At 37.1% G+C, this 20,831-nt stretch overlaps 1 protein-coding gene across 2 annotated transcripts in view; it reads right to left on the bottom strand.

Annotated features, from left to right (window-relative positions):
- Positions 1-233: 233 nt before the first annotated feature.
- LOC122059596 (phospho-N-acetylmuramoyl-pentapeptide-transferase homolog) overlaps positions 234-20,831 on the bottom strand; it is a 72,778-nt gene continuing 52,180 nt past the window's right edge. For both annotated transcript variants that reach the window (XM_042622480.1, XM_042622479.1), the window contains 5 exons: positions 8,711-9,164; positions 8,528-8,592; positions 7,336-7,529; positions 4,396-4,604; positions 234-439 (listed from right to left, as the gene is read on the bottom strand). In XM_042622480.1, coding sequence (XP_042478414.1) covers positions 257-439; positions 4,396-4,604; positions 7,336-7,529; positions 8,528-8,592; positions 8,711-9,164 — 1,105 coding nt within the window. In that variant the 3' untranslated portion in view covers positions 234-256. The remainder of the gene's footprint in view (positions 440-4,395; positions 4,605-7,335; positions 7,530-8,527; positions 8,593-8,710; positions 9,165-20,831) is intronic.

Below are 20,831 nucleotides of genomic sequence, written 5' to 3'. Positions count from 1 at the left end.
GTCTTCCAAGCTTCACACATCATCACATTACAAAAGAAACCGAGGATTTCAGGAGATCTAGAGTTTTTAAGCGTCAGTTTTGATACGCTTCTCCCACAACACCCGCTCATTTCCAGGAAAAACTACTGCAATATTAATTTTCAGTGCATCCATACCAGGGAGGACCTGCGGCTCCACAAAAGAATTTGTGCAGTGCGGATGTGAGAGAGAGAGAGAGAGAGAGAGATGTCCAATGCAAAACAAAGGTTATTGGCATTTATGCTGAAACTAGACCCACGTACCCAGCCAATATGGCTAAGGCGCTCGATATAAAATAAGCCATTGTAACAATAAATTGTTCTCTAATTCCACATAGCTCAAGGTGGTGATGCAGGGGTGACATCCTGAACAAGCGGCGGCCAGCTCCATATAAGCGTTTGGTCATCTTGAAGTGGGATACCTGATCCATAATACACTATTTTCAAATAAAGAAAAGGTGACAAGAAAGTAAAGCACAAAGAACACTGCAACTGAAAATGAAGATCTGAAACTTTCACAACTAAATCAAACTCTGTAACTCACTATCTCCTAACAAATAGCCGTTATGATAAAGGATTAATGGGGAAAAAATAGCATCAGGAAGCAATGTAGAGTATACTCAGCTTTTTCTCTTGAGGCATAATCGCTCAAGATCACATGAGGGAGAAGTTGAGATGAATCACATGAGGGAGAAGTTAAGATGAATCACAAGAGGGAGAAGTTAAGATGAATGGTCAGCATATCCACAGAATCTTAGAAGATAATATTTTGCGAAGAAGCTTTCACAGCCATTTAGGAGAGAACCTCCTTAACGGGCACATCTAGTTTGCCACTTGGAAGAGAAATACAGAAAAAAAGACCATTGGATATTTGTGGAATGGTCTGAATTTGCTGCATGTCAATTTCAGCTTACAATTCAATTATTTACCATCCCATATATGTCCATGCACCCCACCCCCTACTTTAGTCCTGTGCACTCTTGCTAGTCCCAAAATTTTCAATCTTTGTTCTTTTTGTGCACTTGGCAAAATCAGATTTGTCTGAAATTTGATGTGTGATCAGCCCAAACTGCCCTGCCATATGGCAGCTGTGGGTACCCCATAAGGAGATTCTTTCCTCAACGTCAATGTAGGAAAACCACTTCGATATATTATGTTCAAAAGTAACAATTTATTCCATATAACATGCATATTTGTACAAAATAACTATTCAAGGGTCTTATCTAGGGGTTAGAGGGACTTCAGTGCAGAAGCAAGTGAATTAGAACCTAGTAAGAAAGTTTGTGTTCAGATTATGGGACACCATTCCTGCTGACATAATAATTCAAGCCAAACCCAACCTACTATGATCCAACCCGGGAATTTCATACTTACCAAAGGGCGTAAAAATATAATTTAAATGGTTTTTCAATCTAAAGCATACAAGGGACTGAATTTGAATCTTATAAAGTTATACATTATTGACTACTATAATATTGTATACCAAGTTGAATTCAACTAAGCCTGATCCAACCCAGTCATGATTAGCATTTATCTACTCCCTCTACCCTGCAAAAATAGTCCTTATTCCCATATTTGGATGTCCCAAGATGTCTGTCCACCTTATGAAAAGATGCAATAATTTTTATTTTATTTTTATCAATTTTTACCCCTTCCATTGATTACAGAAACTCATGCAATAGAAGATATTTAAATCTAAGAGATTCAAAAAGTAACAAAAGGTAAGGTGAAAACATAGGACTATTATAAATGCTATGATAGCCCCCCTCTCCCCCCACCACACAAACTTTGTGATATTTCGAAGGGGACAGTCATCAGGTGACGGGGAGTATTTGTTATTCAATGCTTGACCAACATCACTGACAGAAACATCAGTGAAAGGAAAGAGAGAAAAAGCGATCCTCTCTCTCTACACTGTTGGGTGTGGAGGGGAAGGGGGGGGGGGGGGGGAGTTTCTTCTGCCCATTGGGAGGTTGATGATTAAGAAGCAATTCATGAGAATTCTCTTGAAGTGTTCCAGCCATTTCCAGTATTCTGTAATGGAGCACTTACAGCAGCGAGAATTAGGAACATCTAGAACAGCTAAGGGCTTTCTGTTTTTTATTGGCTGTCATTAGTGTTAGGGTAGTGCCAAGGTAGAGGTGCCATTCCAATTTCTTTCTTTTTTTAAAATTTGTGGGACGGTTTTCCTTTTCAATAGTGCTCTATTTCCCCCTTATGCAATTTGGTTGGAATTTTACAACAAACTCAGCCCTATCCCAACTAAATGGGGTCGGCTACATGGATCCATAAGAAAGGCAACGAAATAGGAAAAAAAATCCACAGAGTTGGGGAAGGGAGAAATGAAAGGGTGAAAGATGAGAGTAAGAGGAAAGAGACGCAAGTGCAGCCCACACAAGTCAGGAGATGCTCAACTACATGGATCATTGCCCCCCTAATAGGCTCTACCCAAGGTTATATCGAGAAAAAGGAGGAGTCTAACGCAAGTCGCATACTACTCCCTTGGGTTTTCCTAGTCCTATTAGGACTGTGGGCTTGCGTATTCCTAGTCCTATTAGGAATGTGGGTTTTCTTAGTCCTATTAGGACTGAACACAGTTAGAAGTTAGCAATTAGTATTAGTTTCCTATTTTGTTATTTCCTATTCCTAGTAGGACTTATAGCAACTATTCTATTTAATGAATGAAGGAGGGCAGTTCCAATATAATTGATTGGGACTCCCTTTGCTCCATAATCGCAGGTCTCTCTTTCTTTCTCTTTTTCTTCTCTTCTCTTTACATTTCTATTTTCTTTTCCTTTTCTCTTACATTATATTTTATTTATTTATTTGTTTTCAATCATATAATTCAGCATAACTGGGTGCAACGGTAAGGCTCCATCGCGACCTAGTGGTTGCAGGTTCGAGTCGGGAAACAGTCTCTCTGCGAAGCGGAGGTAAGGCTGCATACATTATGACCCTTCCTAGACCCCACAGTGGCGGGAACCTCGTGCAGTGGGTACACACCCTTTATTCTTTAATCATATCTGCAAATTGCCACAACCCCACATAGTTAGGACATGGGGTAAAGGCTCAGCTTGGTTGAGTTATAACTTAAAGAACAATGACATTTATGGATCTAATGTATATATTTATGTATCTGCAGGAAAATCTTATGTCCTCTGCTACTCCACACGGGCTTGGCCCGGCAGGGCAAGGCAAACATCAAGATTGGTGAATGAAGTGACCATGACACACTTGAATCAACTGAAGAGAAAATCAAGATGAGTACAAGAATAGCCACGTTTTTGGTGGAAGATACTTATTCAATCAAGGAATAGCACAATCACAGAATAAGCATACTTAGATGAGGATAAGGATATTGAAATGGATGACTAGCAAGAGTAGGGAATTTCATGTACTCAGACATAGCAAGAAGGCCCCTAACAGGATATAAGATAGTGATGTCTGGTCACGAGGGGAAGGCTAGAAACCACATAGTTTGAAACTGAGAAGAAGATGAATGATAACTTTTAACTAAAATAGTCTCACCCCTCTCTCAAACTACAGATAAGTCCTACTTATATTATTTTTTAAATTTAGCTCTGACCATATCAGAGTCAATGCTGGAGAAGAAAATTCTCTCTCAAACTTCAGATAAGCCTTAATCAGTAGATTATTTAAAATTTGGCTCCAACCCTACTGGAGTTGCTAATGAATAAGAAATTTTTCCATCTTTTATTTTCCCCCTTTTTCACTAATGCCATTGTCTAAACCCTCTGGCCGTAGTAGATGACAATAAAAGTAGAAGTATTTAGAAAAGACATCCATGCATTGCAGATAAAAAGATACACATACAGTTATTTCCCCTTACTTGTTTTTAGCTTTCAAGGAAAGAAAGAAAGACAGTTTCCAGGATTATGGATTAGACATCAAAGGTGTATGAGCTCTTCTAGAGTAGGAGTTGGTACATTGGCTTCAGCTTGTAGTGGCAAGCCATAGCTTTCCATTACTTCCTACCCGTTCTAAAATGGTTGTTCTTCTGGATAAGGATACCATTAATTTGACATGTTTTCTAGTGTTGAGACAAGCATTAGCAGCAAAGTCAATATTTCCAGAACAATTTATCTGAATCTCATAATTCACCTGGATCTTTGGTAAGTATGCAATGTGTGAAATACCAAACTTTTTAGCCATTATAAACAGAAACAAAAATGAAAACCTAAACAATATTTTCTTATCCCCCATATCGATATTGTTGATCAAATTCTTAACAATAATTCAAACCTGATATTTACCAAATTACTGATCATATGACTTCAGAAACAGAGATGAAACAGAAATATAATCAAATGGCAGACCTATAATATAACTGAAACAGAAATAATAGCAAATGGCATACCTGTAATATAACTGATAATGCTTCCAGAACAAAGACTCCAGATGAAATAAATAATGGGAAGAACATTCCTGTGCAAGTTGCCATTGCCGCTAATGCTCCACCCAATGCCAGTGATCCAACATCGCCCATAAATACTGATGCCTTGTACCGATTGTGCATGAGAAAACCAACACAGGCTCCTGCCATGGATGCTCCAAAAATAGCAATATCTGCTTCAGAAAATTCAGAGAAGTGTAAAAGAAGTGTGCAGAAGGAACCATATGCTTGAATCTCTTTATTGGCCAGGTAATGAGTGCTTGCTACAACATTTTCTTAAAACAATACTATAAAATGCAGTGACCAAAATATCAACTAAGCTAATAGAAATAGAATAACATTATTATTGATCCAGATCAACATGCCCTAACTTACCAGCGAAGGAGGGAGGAAGAAGAAACAGGCTGAACCTTAAGCTTGCAGCGCTGGTTAATTCAGGTTTTGGTCTAGTTTGAACCAACCTTGGTTCAGCCTTGGTTTACTAATACTATGGGTTGTGGAGTCCTCTTTAAGTTATAATTTTTAAAATTTTTGATAGTTTCTAGAAGGCTGGATACTAGTAAATAATTCCAGGCCTGTAGCAGTTTCGATTCTGTTAAGTTTAGAGATGGTTTCTATTTTGAAGAAGCTTAGGTTGTAAGGAATACCATATTCCACGCATGGGGTTTCCTACCTCTTTTGTTTATTTTCTTAAGTAAAAAATAAGAGACGCAGAAGTCCTCCACTCCTCCCCCATGATTTGACATTCAATACAGCCTATGCTTGTTTATTTTCTGTGAGACGCCAAGACTGGTGAGATACTAGTCCAGTTCTTGTGGGAAGCCTAGTTCATATCCTTCTATCTATTCCTTCATTCAATCAAGGTTAGATAGTTGTTTTCTCTCCATTCTTGCTCATACTATTTTCCTGCATCTCTTTACTCCCTAACTTGCTTTGCTGTTAACCAACTTCTCTTAGTCTTCTACTCAGTTTTCGGATCAGGTTCTAGTGCTGATATTTCCACTTTCACTCCCATCAATCACAAGTTGTATTGGCAGTTCACTGCCTTCCCTTGATGCTGTTACAGCACTACTCCTACCATTACTTTCTATTTTCTGCTAGTTTCTAAATTCTGGTTTACCCTGTAATTTTGTTCAGCCTTGTTACTAAAATACTGCATTGTTTCAATTTTGAAACCCACTTGCTAGTTGCTATTTCTTGGAGTTTAGTTACTGTTCTGTTAATTGCTAAGTTTGAGTTTCTAGCAACTACCTGCTATTTTAGTACTTGGATTTTTTCCAAATCTAACCGTTTGATTGGCTTATAACTTTGCTGAATCACTCCTCATACATACTAGCAAGGTTCAAAGTGTATCAGTATTGAAAAGGTGATTTTAAGAGACATCATATTGTATCGGAGAGATGCAAGTTACACTGAAGATACGCAAGGAAATGCTTATATGCGAAATACAATTTTGAAGCATAAAACACTATAAATAAATAATATGTAAAATATATCATATATAAAGAGGAGAAAAAGGTATGACAAAACAAGTGCATTCAATTGATTATATATAAAGGATGACGTTTCAATTGATTATATGTAAAACATATCATAAATGTTTCTTATATACATAAATGCTACTGGTCACTACATGCCTCAGGAACGCTCAAAGAAATTCTAGTTTATTTTGATTTAGGTAATGGAAATTACACCAAATACTAATTTTCCAGTTCTTTGATAGAGAACCCAGGCACTGAGGGATATCCCGAGTATTTAGAGACTCAAGGGTGCTATGATAAATAACAGTCTACTGAGAACCTATAGTAGTTGAAGATTCTGTAACTGCACACTAATAGATTCATTTCTGACAAGTCAAACGTCGAGGTCGTAAAAAAGGTTGATGATAAAAGAGATACAAAAGTTATCCAGGAAACGAGGACAAGGAAAAAATTGTCCATGTACACCGCAGATATGATTCAACATGGAGCCCGATGTGGAAACACACATACAGGTGTCTGACATCACTTTTGTTGGTTGTCTCAAATCATCAAGACAACGCAATCCTAAGCATCATTTCATTTTTTTGGATGCCCGATTAGTTAACTCACCCACAGATGAGCTAACCAAACAAGAAGCAACGAAAGACGTAATGTTGGATCCGCTCATTGAGGTTGTAGGGTTGGTACCATGAACTATGTTCTGTATCCATGTACAATTTCCTGATTCTTATTAACTTCATTTCAGTACTCAGAAATAAAGGCATATGGTGATTGGTGAACCCAATTAAATATAAGAGAGATGAGCAGTTCAAGAAAATCTAGTTTTGCTATTCTCTATCTTTGCAATATCTTCCCATTTTTCACTTCCTCTAAAGAGCCAGATCTCTAAGAAGCATTGTCCAACACCCCAATCCCAACCCACCCCCACCCCACCCCAAAAAAAAAAAAAAAAAAAAAAAAAAGAGGGAAAGAGAAAGCAAAGTTACAAAACCCCTCGGTAGAAAGAATTGTCCTGGAACCATATGAAATTCCTAGATGTGGAAACCATAATCCCTTATTTCTTCTTTAACCTTTCTGAAATTATTTATACCTTCTTGAATTTGCAATAAGAATGCCTTCTTTAAAGGTACACTTCCCCTCCAAATCAGTAATAAGGATGCCTTTTTTGAAGGTATACTTCCCCACCAAAATTCACATATATCCTTATTTGCATACTTTTTTGGTATGTCAGGAGGGAGGAGGGGGTTTAAATCCTAATTTACATGAGTGACAAGCCAAACACCATTATCTTCCTGTACCCGTCACTCTAAGATACGAGTAGATCAACACCACAAGTGAAATCCAAACAAGTTCACATTTTCAGGGTTCAAGTTACACCACATGCATTTGATATATTTAAGTTCAAGGAGAAATTCACACTGACCAGAACATATTGGAAGCACAGCAATCGACATGCCTATAAAAGCCAAAGCAACTGTTCCTCCGGCTAGACCATCAAGGCCATCGGTTAAGTTAACTCCATTCCCCATTGAAACAAAACAGAACGCAGTCAAAATGGGATACAGTTTTCCCAGATAGATAAGGCCCAATGGTGAAGGGAGAGGCACTAACATTCTCCTACATCACAGTAAAAGAATAAGTATAAAGTATGTATCAGACATTTTAAAACACTTATTGCATGAACAGTTGGTAAAAAAAAATCATGCACCACACACTATCTCATGGTTGAGTAATATGCACAAAGATCAAAACTTTTGGCATGGAAATGAAAGTTTGTAAATTTTAGCTACTTTTATTTAGCTTTAAGAGGAAGTAGTATCACTTCTATGCATGGTTCTAGGTATTGGTATCGGATCGGCTGAGATACCGATACCTGGCCTATCCGGATCGGGTATCGGTATGGGTAAAATCATAAAAAACACCTTTTTTTTAATGAAAAGTAGGGGTAAAATTGTCCGATCCGACACCAAGAACTAAATCCTTGCTTCGATGTATGATGCTCTCATTGTTTCCAAAGTTAAGATTTTGTCAATATACCATGCCCCCAAATAATGGTTAATTGGAAAAATTATAAGATGGATATATTGGCAAAAGGGGCAGTACCATCGTGAAAACTAATATATTGTTTTAAAAGAACAAGTCTTGAAATAAAAGTACAATGTTGAAAACCACCTTCGAGCGCAGACCTTGGTGCAAAGGTAAGGTAGCTCCATTGTGACCAAGTGGTCACAGGTTTGAGTCAGGAAACAGCGTCTCTGCAAAGTGGGGGTAAGGCTGCATACATTATGATCCTCCTTAGACCCCACAATGGCGGGAGCCTCATGCACTAGGTATGCCCATTTTTTGAGAAACACCTCTACTATCTATACAATTTACAGTTCAATTAATTTGAATATAAAATGGTAATTTCATATAAAATTATATGGTGTCTATTTAATTTCCATTTGGAACATCATGTTCTTCTGAGAAATTACTAAGAAATGGTGTCCAGTGTTTACATTCAACAATGGAAAACATAAAAGACTACTTTTTCTTGAAATGCTTTTTGACAAGAATAGACATGTGTGCGTTACCATCACATAAATCTCGATCAGATTAGTTACAAGAAGGTATACATGCTGTAAGGTGATGATATATGCGTCGAGTCCAACCAAAACCAGAACGATATCCCAACAGCTACCTGTCAAGCCATTTTAGAATATATTACAAAACTGGTAGAGATTATTCATCGGAAATTTATAACTGAATGAAACAAAAGATTGGAGAACAGCCAAGCAAGCAACATAAAAAAAATTTACCTCCAAAAACAGTTTCAGCCATGCAGGTAATCCATAATTATGATTTTTAATGAAACTTGAGATATCATCAAGTAGCCCAATTACAGCAAATGCTATAGTGGCCACTGCAACTCCAGACACTTCAACAGAAGATAAACCAGCTACAGCTCTGGCAACGGATATACCAACTGGAATAAAAAACAGTCCACCCATTGTTGGGGTTCTCCTCTTCCTAGTGGAATGCGTAACTGGCCCTTCATTTCTAAAGATTTGATGAATCTTCAAACTATTAAGTAGTGGGACAAATATGAACCCTGAAAATGATGTTACAATTGCAGATACAAAAAAAGGTTGCGTCAAGAAAAATGATTTCAAGGGCAGTTTGACAATCCGCCACGACCACCAGTCCACAAATAAAAGAAGCATAACCAAGAAGACTACCAATCCGGTAGTAATAAAGACTCCAGGTTGAATCCTGCCAGAAGTATAGACAAATGTTCAAATCAATCATATGAATTCCCCCCCAGAAAGGAATGCCAATCAACTTATAATCCTATATTGTACATTTATAGTAAAACAACCAAGATTTCCCCGATTTTTCTGATAAAAAATGCGTAATGCAAGGAAGTATTATTGAAGATGATTCTGTTGATGTCCTCATTCATCAATAAGAAGCCCTCTGCTAGAATGGTAAGAAAGTGTTGATTCGATGAACATGCTGAATTTATCCAATACAAACATTTCAAGCCAAAAAAAATAGTAAAAGATATTTCCTGCACCCACTCACCTCATCCTTGCCAGCACAGAAATTCAACGCCTAGATTCGTGCCCTAGGTTTTATGAAAATATAGTGGAAGGTGATCCAAGGCATTGGGTAATTTTAATATTTTGATAGGCTCAAAGACTATCTTACTACTTTAGAGAGGCTATACGAAGGCTCAAGTAGAGGTTAACGAACTATGAGATCTCCTTGCCATTATATAGCTAGGTGCTTCTTATTTGTCATAGGCAACAAATAATACCTTTGTGTTGTTTTGGCATTTGTCTTTATTAGTCAATCCTTTCTCATAATTAGTGCCACATGTTGCATCCATTCCTTTTGTTTCATTCACAGAAGGAAATTTTTGAAGAGTGAAGCAGAGTAAAAAGGCATGAGATACACCCAAACAACCATTTTCATTATCTTTATGCATCTTCGATAGGACTGAATATTTGAGGAGAACTGAAATGGCTAATGAAACAAAGAGTTGCTTAGAGATTTTTGTGAGTTTGACACACAACACTAAAATTGCAGAGGTAATTTTACATAACATCAGGCATATTATAGAAGAAGTATATTTGACAAAAATAACAGTCCCGTCATAAGAGTGATTGTAGGCTTGTAGCTGATCTGAAGATGTTAAGATAAATGTATGGATGGATGGCAAGACTAAACAAGACGGGATCAATATGGATGCACTTGCAGGAACTTAGGATTAGTCCAGGTGACCGCCTAGTTATTTAATTCTCCGAATAATTCGGCCGAACAGAATTTTACAAAATATTCGGTCCACATCTGAAGCAAACAAAAAATTCTGAAAAATTCTTGACTTTATAGATTTTTAAAAAATTCACGAATAATTCATCCGAACTGAATTATATCAGAATTATAACCGAATTTTATCTCATGTTAAAAATAAAAAATAATAAATAACAAAAAAAAAGCTTTATCTTGAATAAGACAATAAGCCTTAGAAATAGTGACTATTATACATTTATTATCCCAATGTTACTTTTCCTCTTGTTTTTAATAAAAACTGACGAAGCTTATCTTTTCTAAGGTAATCTCTCACACTTTTACCCAAAAAAAAAAAAAAAAATTCTCACCCCATTTTGGTTTGAATAAGTCTTACAGTCGTTTCTCTCTCTTCAGTCTTTAAGGTGAACACGCATGGTGGGTGACGTGAGTGATGAGTCTAGCTGAATTTGTCCTTAGTACCCCCTCTCAGTCTCTCTCTCTGATTCAATTATTTGAATAATAAGAAATGAATTTAGAAAAGAAAAAAGAGCCAAATATATTATTTTTATCTTTAAAATTTTAAATTTTAATTTTATATCATTTTTATGCAATGTACATAAGATAATTGATAGATAATATGAAACAAGTATTACAAATATTAAAAATAACATCCAAATTTTTTGTTCGCTTTTTATTTTTGTAAACGAATAATTCCCGAACCTGAATTTTATTATCTCCGTTTTTTTGACCGAATCGTTGAATTAATAAAACGAATTAATCCAAATAATTCTCGAATCAGAATTATATAACTATAAGTGACCGATAAGATGAACTCATCTTAAAACGTTCGGTCAAGTGCAATAATGATTAGTGACTAAAATCGATGCACCATTGGAAGGAGAAATACAATACAAGTGTAAGGCTCTGAAAGGAGAGTTGAAAGAGCAAAACATAATTGGGTTGGATAGTGTTAAAAAACAAAAAAAAAAAACAAAAAAACAAACAAACAAATGATATATGGGAAGTTACTTCAGGTTGGTCATCAAAATTAGAAAGGTATAGGTTGATGCTGCAAATAAATAACAGAGATCGGCATTTAGTGGAAATAAACCTTGGGCTGTGTTTTATACATGTTGGGCATTTAGTCCAATGGGTTTTCATTGTAATGGACCACTTTAATGGGCTTGTACTATGGGAAGTCAAGTAGGACTAGTCTAGAGATATTTTATGTTAGAAGATACCTAAATCAAGTCCTAGTCTCCTAAAATAAAAAGAAAAGAATTTGAGTCCAGATTTCATTAAAAACCTATGTTCTACTTTTAGAGAGTCCTAGTTTGAGTAGGAGTGTCAAATAGTAGTCTGTTCTGATAATTCCAAGTCAGTTGATAAAATCCAAAATGTATATGTAATGGCCTGTGGCCTCGGTGATGAGCACATTTATGTGTGAAATCTAAGTAATAAAGCGTACATTTTTACATATTTAGAATGGAGCTACTTTGGGTTTTATTCTCTTTTTACAGGTTTTGTATTTTAAAAGCCTTAAGCATTATCGGGTATTATATCTCTCCAACAACAACTACCTAGTATTCCTTTACTCACCAAGAGGTCTCAAGTTCGAATCTCATGGTTGTCTTTTTTTTGGAGAATTTTGTTAAAGATTTCCTGCTTTTCACTCACTTAAAGCACTAAAGGCATAAAGGGGATTTCCACATCAAGTTAGAAGATTGTCCAAATCTTCAAAGCAAGGAAAATCGTGGGAGGAGTTTCTTGCATAAGAAGAGAAAAAAAAAAAAGGAGAAATAAATCGTGTCCAAATCTTCTCTCTCCTCCACATCATCACCAGAAGATTGTCCAAATCACACAAAGCAAGAAAAATCGTCCAAGGGAAAAAAAAAATCAGCCAACAAGGGTTGTGCGCAAGATTTGAAGAGAAAAAAATAAATAAATAAATAAAGGAAAGAAAATAAGCAAAAAAATTATAGGAAATTTCTTTATTTCTCTCTTCTCTCTCCTCCACCTTAGCACTTTTGGTCTCAAAAGATCTCACCTACCAATTGTGGGTTTCCCCCTTTTAAGAAAGAGAAATTTGTTACCCTACCTCCCCATTCCCTATAAATACAACTCATGTAAGAGGAGGGGAGACACTTCATTCTTCTTCTAGGGTTTTTTTTTTTAGTTGCTCTCTCTCACTCTCTCTAGTGATAGTTCTTCTTTGTTTTTGTTTTAATCACTTTTGTAATAACTTTTTATTTCAATTAATGTAAGCACTCTTTTATTTTTATTCAGCCTTTTATGTTTATGATTTATGCAATTAAGTTGTAATTTTCAAGTTATAGTTCTAGGCTTAGATCTAGGTGACAAGATCACAAGCCGTGGAGCATCTCTTTTTCAAGTTCAGTTTTTTTTTTTCAAGATTTGTATTCTCCAGGCCTAGAAATTTCAGATTTGGTTCATTCCAGATCTGGTTTTTTGGGTTGGCAGTATCTCAAATCACCCAAGCTTTCAAGTTCATGCATTGATTCAGATAGGTAGGCTTCTTCAATAGTCTTCTCTCCCCCCTCTCATTCCCTCTTCTAACTACCTTTTCTTTCTTTCTTAATTTAGGATTTTAATTTCAGTCGTTACATTATTGTTCTCCCTTTCCCCCAAGGTTCATGGCTAGTGTATGTGTTGGCTTTGCCCCTCTTAGCCATAGAACCATCTTTTTATTGCTTTTATTTTAATTGCCTCCCTTTCCCTAAAGCCAAGTAGAGTAACCCTTGTAAGAGTGACTCTCTGGTCAAGTAGGGAAGCTCATATTATAATGCATCCCTCGGGTTAATGAGAGAAACCTACTTGTGAACCTCTCTCTAGCTTTATCCCCTTCTTTTACTTTATTTTTATTTCAACATTTTTTTCCTTCATTGCTTTTTAATTGCATGGGTTGTTTATTTTCAGTTATTTATTTATTTAATTTTAATTGCGTGTCATAGGCAACACCTACATTAAGGGCAAAGCCATCACATACACTAGCCATGAACCTTGGGGGAAAGGGAAAACAATAATGTAACGACTGAAATTAAAATCCTAAATTAAGAAAGAAAGAAAGGGTAGTCAGAAGAGGGAATGAGAGAGGAGAGAGAAGACTATTGAAGAAGCCTACCTACCTGAATCAATGCTTGAACTTGAAAGCTTGGGTGATTTGAGATACTGCCAACCCAAAAAACCAGATCTGAAATGAACCAAATCTGAAATTTCTAGGCCTGGAAAAAACAAATCTTGAAAAAAAAAACTGAACTTGAAAAAGAGATGTTCCACGGCTCGTGATCTTGTCACTTAGATCTAAGCCTAGAACTATAACTTAAAAATTACAACTCAATTGCATAAATCATAAACATAAAAGGCTGAATAAAAATAAAAGAGTGCTTGCATTAATTGAAATAAAAAATTATTACAAAAGTGATAAAAACAAAAACAAAGAACTAAAACTAGAGAGAGTGAGGGAGAGCAACTAAAAAAAAAAACCCTAGAAGAAGAATGAAGTGTCTCCCCTCCTCTTACATGAGTTGTATTTATAAGGAATGGGGAGGTAGGGTAACAAATTTCTCTTTCTTAAAAGGGAGAAACCCACAATTGGTAGGTGAGATCTTTTGAGACCAAAGGTGCTAAGGTGGAGGAGAGAGAAGAGAAATAAACTTGGAGAAATTTCCTATAATTTTTTTGCTTATTTTCTTTCCTTTATTTATTTATTTATTTTTCTCTCTTCAAATCTTGCGCACAACCCTTGTTGGCCGATTTTTTTTCTTTCTCTTGGATGATTTTCCTTCTTGCTTTGTGTGATTTGGACAATCTTCTGGTGATGATGTGGAGGAGAGAAGATTTGGACACAATTTATTTCTCCTTTTTTTTCCTTTTTTTTCTCTTCTTATACAAGAAACCCCTCCCACGATTTTCCTTGCTTTGAAGATTTGGACAATCTTCTAATTTGATGTGGAAATCCCCTCCATGCCTTTAGTGCATTAAGTGAGTGAAAAGCAGGAAATCTTTAATAAAATTCTCCAAAAAAAAGACAACCATGAGATTCGAACTTGAGACCTCCTGGTGAGCAAAGGAATTTTGCATACTATAGCTTACCAATTATACTAGGTAGCTGTTGTTAGAGAGATATGATGCCCGATAATGCTTAAGGCGTTTAAAATACAAAACCTGCAAAAAGAGAGTAAAACCCAAACTAGCTCCATTCTAAATATGTAAAAATGCACGCTTTACTACTTAGATTTCACACATAAATGTGCTCATCAGAATTCCCCCACACTTAGACTTTGCTAGTCCTCGAGCAAAACAAAAAGAAAAAAAAACTAAAATGTAAATAACAAAAAACCTAACTCACTTTCGTAGGAATCACGGTTGCACTTAGCATGTGCAACAAGCCTTTAAACCCCTAGGTCACCCCTAGTGGACGAGTTGTGTCTCGTGGGTGTTTGTAGTGAATATACACCCAAAATTCAGAATAAACAAATCCCTATCTTGGCTAAAGGTAAGGGCCATACCAATCCGGAGCAAAGATAATTCCTCTTACAAAGGACCCCCACACTTGAACTTTTATCACCCCATATCAATTCCAGGCACTAGCATATTTCTTAATTTGGAACTCACCTCGTCTCTTCCAAAACATCCTTATCTTAAAGCAAAACCACTTGTGAAGAAATAGGGAACCAAGGACTGAGGCGTTGGAGTGTTTTTTACCAAACATGTTACCAAGCATTAATGACATTTCCACATTTTTTTTCGCTTAATAAACTCTATTCTACTCCACTACTTTTGGCCTGAATGACATGGTGGAGCAAACACCAGACACCCAAGTTACTATGTAGCTTCGCTTTTTGCATATGCCCACATAGACAATGATGGCAGAGTTTTTTTTTTTTTTAGAAGTTTTCTCCCTAAGAGTTTCGATTAAGTCACCACGCTTCCTGAGGCGCAATGCCTTGTCTAGTTCCAAGGGAATCAACTCTTACTCTTCTTTATACCACATTTCACACTTCATTTTAAATTGTGCATTTGTCAACTCATACTAAATTAAAAATAAGGTCTCAACTCCAAATCAAGAGTACAAGGAAACCAAAGACTTATATATGGTCCAACACCATAAAACAAGGGTCTCTTATTTTTCAAAAGAAAGTCTCCATCTCAAGACACAGGCTTATTTCTTTCTTATCAACAGGGTTTTTATACGTTCAAAATGGGTACCTTAATCAAAACTTTTATTTTCATACATCAAGCAACCGAATGGTATGATCATTAGCCAAAAGCCAAAGTAGAACTTCATCATTAGCAAGCTCAAAAACAAAAAGAAAAACAAACAAAACAAAGTGGAAAGAGCAAAAACTGGTTTCCCTTCCCCACACTTAAGTCATGCAATGTCCTCAATGCATGGAAAGAATTAAAAGCGAAGACAATGCAAGGGGGTCATACTTGATTAAAAGTTAGTCATCAGTGTAAAGAGGTTCATAGAGATCCATGACCTCTTCACTACCAGTAGTAGGAAACTTGAGGAACGGTTTCAAACGCTGACCATTAACCTTCGAAATTACCATTGTTCGTGGATTTAGAATTTCCACAGCCCCATGGGGATATACATTATGAAAACAATAAATGGGCCATCCCATCGGGATCTAAGCTTACCAGGGAAAAGATGCAATTGAGAGTTGTACAATAAAACCTTATCACCAATTGCAAAAGATTTGCGCAGAATGTGCTTATCATGGAAGGCTTTGGTCTTTTCCTTGTAAATCTTAAAAATTTCATAGGCATCATTCCTACGATCCTCTAACTCAGATAGTTGGAGCCTACGATAAATTACCGCATCAGACAAATCAAAGTTGAGCTTCTTGATTGGCCCAAAAGGCCTTATGCTCCAACTCAACTAGTAAGTGACAGGCTTTCCCATACACCAAACGGTAGGGAAACTGACCAAGGTTGGTCTTGAATGCAGTCCGATGGGCCCACAAGGCATCAATGAGCCTAAGAGACCAATCCTTACGGTTGGGATTAACAGTTTTCTCCAAGATTTGTTTGATCTGCCTATTAGACACCTCCATTTGGCCACTAGTTTTGGGGGTGATAAGGGGTAGATAACTTATAGGTGATCCCATACTTTTTCATTAAGGCCTCAAAATGACGATTACAAAAATGAGTACCCCTATCACTAATTATTGAACGTGGTGCACCAAAATAGGAAAAAATGCTCTCTTTGAGAAACTGGACCACCACTTTGTGGTCATTAGATTTACAAGGTACAACCTCTATCCATTTAGAAACACAATCAATGGCCAAAAATATGTACAATTCCCAAAGGAATTAGGGAATGGTCCCATGAAATCGATGCCCCATACATCAAAGATCTTAACTACCAAAATAGGGTTGAGAGGCATTATGTTCCTCTTATTGATACGGCCAAAAGACTGGCAGGCGGGACAAACCTTGCAAAAATCAAAAGCAACTCTAAAAAAAGTGGGCCGATAAAATCCGTATTGGAGAACCTTTACGGCAGTCTTCTTAGGTCCAAAGTGTCCACCACATGCATGATCATGGAAAAAAGAGAATGAAATGCTACTCATGATCAGGAACACATCGTCGGAGAATCTGATCCGGACATACCTTAAACAAATAAGGATCATCCTAGAAAAAGTACTTAACTTGGGAATGAAACCTATACTTATCTTGGGTGGACCAGTGATCCGGAGTCACACCTAAAACTAAGAAGTTGATAATGTCAGCAAACCATGGTTCACTGGACACTGCAAAGAACTATTCATCTGAAAAGTTCTCGTTGACTGGAGAATCGATAGTCAAGGAATTGGGAAGCCAGGATAAATGGTCTGCAACTAGGTTTTCAACTCCTTTCTTATCCCTAATTTCCAAATCAAACTCTTGCAAAAGTAAAACCCACCTAACGAGACGGGCTTTGGCATCCTTCTTCTAAACTAGGTATCTAAGAGCGGAATGATCAATGTATACTACCACATGTGACCCAACTAAGTGAGACCAGAACTTTTCTAGCACAAACACAACAGCTAAAAATTCTTTTTCAGTGGTTGTATAGTTGAGTTGTGCATCATTTAGGATCTTACTAGCATAGTAAATGATAGTGGGCAACTTATTAATCCTTTGACCCAAAACCGCTCCTATGGTAAAATCTGAAGCATCACACATCAGTTCAAAAGGTTCAGTCCAAACAGGTGGTTGAACAATGGGTGCATTGGTCAACTCCTTAAGTTGCTTGAAGGATTCTAAGCACTCTTTAGAAAACTCAAAAGTTTGATCTTTGGCAAGTAATGAAGTGAGAGGTCGGGATAACTGACTAAAGTTCTTAATAAACCTCCTGTAGAAGTCCACATGCCCTTGAAAAGACCGGACATCCTTAACAGATTAAGGAGGTGGTAAATTATCAATTAAATCCACTTTGGCTCTATCTACCTTAATTCCCTCTTTGGATATTACATGGCCTAAAACAATACTAGATTTAACCATAAAATGATATTTCTCCCAATTCAAAACCAAATTCTTAGATATGCACCTTTTCAAAACTAGGGAAAGATGGTGAAGACACTCAGAATAAGAATTCCCATGAATTGAAAAGTCATCCATAAATACTTCTAAGAATTTTTCGATTATGTCAGAAAATATGCTCATCATGCATCGTTAGAACGTAGCATGGGCATCGCAAAGCCCAAAGGGCATACGCCTGTAAGCAAATGTTCCATATGGGCATGTAAAAGTGGTCATATGTTGGTCCTCTAAAGTAACTGGGATCTAGTTATAGCCGGAATATCCATCAAGAAAACAATAATATTCATGTCCCGCTAACCTCTGTAACATCTGGTCAATGAATGGCAATAGGAAGTGGTCCTTCCAGGTTGCTACATTAAGTTTTCTATAGTCTATGCACTCTCCACCCTGATTGGACATGGGTTGAATCAATTCGTTATTGGCATTGGGAACTACAGTAACACCAGACTTCTTGGGCACTACATGAACTTGGCTTACCCATTGGCTATCAGAAATAGGATAAATTATTCTATGATCCAAGCACTTTAGGATCTCCTTCTTAATGGCTTCCATTATCACTAGGTTAGCTCTTCTTTGGGGTTCCGTGGATGGTTTGAAATCCTCCATAAGATGTATATGATGTTGCACAATAGAAGGGTTTATATCCTTGATATCAGCCATGGTCCAACCTAGGGCTTCCTTATTGTCTTTTAACACCTTAACTAATTCCTCTTCCTGGCTTGAAGTCAAATATGAAGAAATTATTACTAGAAAAGTCTAGTTAGGCCTTAGGAAAGCATACCTCAAATTAGATGGCAACTCCTTAAGATCTAACTTCGGGGGCTCAACTATGGAAGATTTGGGAATGGAATTGGAAAGGGGTCCTAAGGGTTCCACAAGTGTGTAAAGACTCAAGACTTCAGAAAAGAATTTTTCACTATCGTCCAACTCATCCATACACTTGGAATTCTGAATCAAAATCAATATCAAAATTAGTAATTAAATCATCAGAAAAATCTAGAAAATCCTCAAGCATATTGATCTCTTCTTCCATATGTGGTTGTTTGCCTATCCTAAACATGTTAAACTCAACAGTTTGGTTGCCAAAAGATAACCTTAGGAAACCATTCTGGCAATTGATTAATGCATTACTGGTACCAAGGAATGGTCTTCTTAGGATTATGGGGATCTCATCCGTGGTTGAGAAGGGCTTGGTATCTAACACAATGAAATCAACAGGGAAAATAAATTCCCCCACCGTTAGTAAGACATCCTCAACCATCCCTTTAGGAATCTTAACAGACCTATTTGCCAACTGAAGAGTAGTTCCAGTGGCTTTCAATTCTCCCAATCCTAGTTTCTTATACACATGGTAAGGCAAAAGATTCACACTTGCGCCAAGATCAAGTAAGGCATACTCAATGTAGGTGTTGCCTATGACACAAGTTATGGTAGGGCTCCCTGTATCCTTATACTTGGCTACTATAGGCTGAGTAATTATGGAACTAATGTTACCTGCCAAGAACGCCTTTTTGGGCACACTAGTGATACGTTTGTGAGTACACAAATCTTTCAGGACCTTTGCATAGGTGGGGATCTGGGATATGGGATATGGCATCCAAAAGAGAGATGTTCACTTCTACCTTTATGAAGACTTCTAAAATTTTATCCATGAAAGCAGTCTTCTTTTTGTTTACCAAACGATTAGGAAATGGGATAGGAGGAACATAAGGACAATTAAGGATTTTTCCTTTTTCAGAAGAATCATTTTTTGTTTCCTTAACCAAATCATCTCTAGTTTCAAAAGAATCTTTGGGTTCATCAAACGAACCTGGAACAAGAGGCACACTTGTGTCCTCAATTGAAGGAGAGTTAACAGGAGTAATAGATGAGAAAGATTTAGGAACACTCTGTTGGTACTCTCTACCACTCCTAAGGGCATAAACAACATTACATTGGTTGGAGGGCCCTTGTTGGGTCTAACCTTGTACTATATTCAGTGGTGCATTAGTTGGTGCTTGTGAACTAACAGGCTGATGATGCCTAGGGTTAGGCTCTAGTTGACTGGGTAAAGTTCCCTTCTCCCTCTCACGCATAATTGAGACAACTTGGGTGAGTTCTCTCGTAAGATTTTGATGGCTTGGCATGAGAGCCATATTTTTTCCAACTCACTTATTCTACTTGCCTCTCCAGTGTTGGTAAACCCAAGGGGTTGCTAAAAAGATGATAGGAGAGGGGCCCTAGGAAAACTAGCCTGAGGTCCTACATTTGGCTTAGGAAAAGTATTTTGGAAAAAAATTGTTGTGCAAAGGGAGGCCTTTGGGGTCTAAGTTGACCTTGATTATGGAAATTGGAAGACCCTGCTTGGTTGCCCTGATTCCAGGAGAAATTTGGGTGATTTCTCCATTCTGGATTGTTGGTGTTACTACCTACTATATGGATTATTCTGGTATAAGGCATTAACATTATCATTAGAAGTGCCCCCAAAGGTGTTGGGGCATTCTTCTATGATATGTCCAGGGACTGGCACCAAACACACATCTTAACCAAATCGACTGATGATGGCTCTCTAGGAACAATAGCCTCAATCCTCTTGATTAGGCTATCCAAATGGGCTTCCTTGGCTACTATCCCATCCACAAAATATCCTTTCCCTCCTATGGTTCTTTCACTCTCTTAGGTTGATTCCCACTCACGGGTTTTGTCAGCTAAGTCAAGTAAGAATTCACATGCCTTTCCTTCATCTATAAAGGATGTGAATCCCTCAGAGCACATAGACTCTATCATTTGTTTAGTTGGGTAATCAATACCCTCATAAATTATTTGACATAAAGTCTATGCCATGGTGAGGGCATTCTTTGAGTAGATCCTTGAATCTTTTTCAAGTTTAGTTTTTTTTTTTTTTTTTTTTTTTTTTTCAAGATTTGTTTTCTTAAGACCTAGAAATTTCATATTTGGTTCATTCCAGATCTGGTTTTTAGGGTTGGCAGTATCTCAAATCACCCAAGCTTTCAAGTTCAAACATTGATTCAGGTAGGTAGGCTTCTTCAATAGTCTTCTCTCCACCCTCTCATTCCCTCTTCTGACTACCCTTTCTTTCTTAATTTAGGATTT

The sequence above is a fragment of the Macadamia integrifolia genome, chromosome 13 (genome assembly GCF_013358625.1).
Source record: "Macadamia integrifolia cultivar HAES 741 chromosome 13, SCU_Mint_v3, whole genome shotgun sequence".
Taxonomy (NCBI): Eukaryota; Viridiplantae; Streptophyta; class Magnoliopsida; order Proteales; family Proteaceae; genus Macadamia; species Macadamia integrifolia.
Note: the sequence above shows the minus strand (reverse complement) of the source record. Positions and strands in the feature narration are given on the sequence as shown.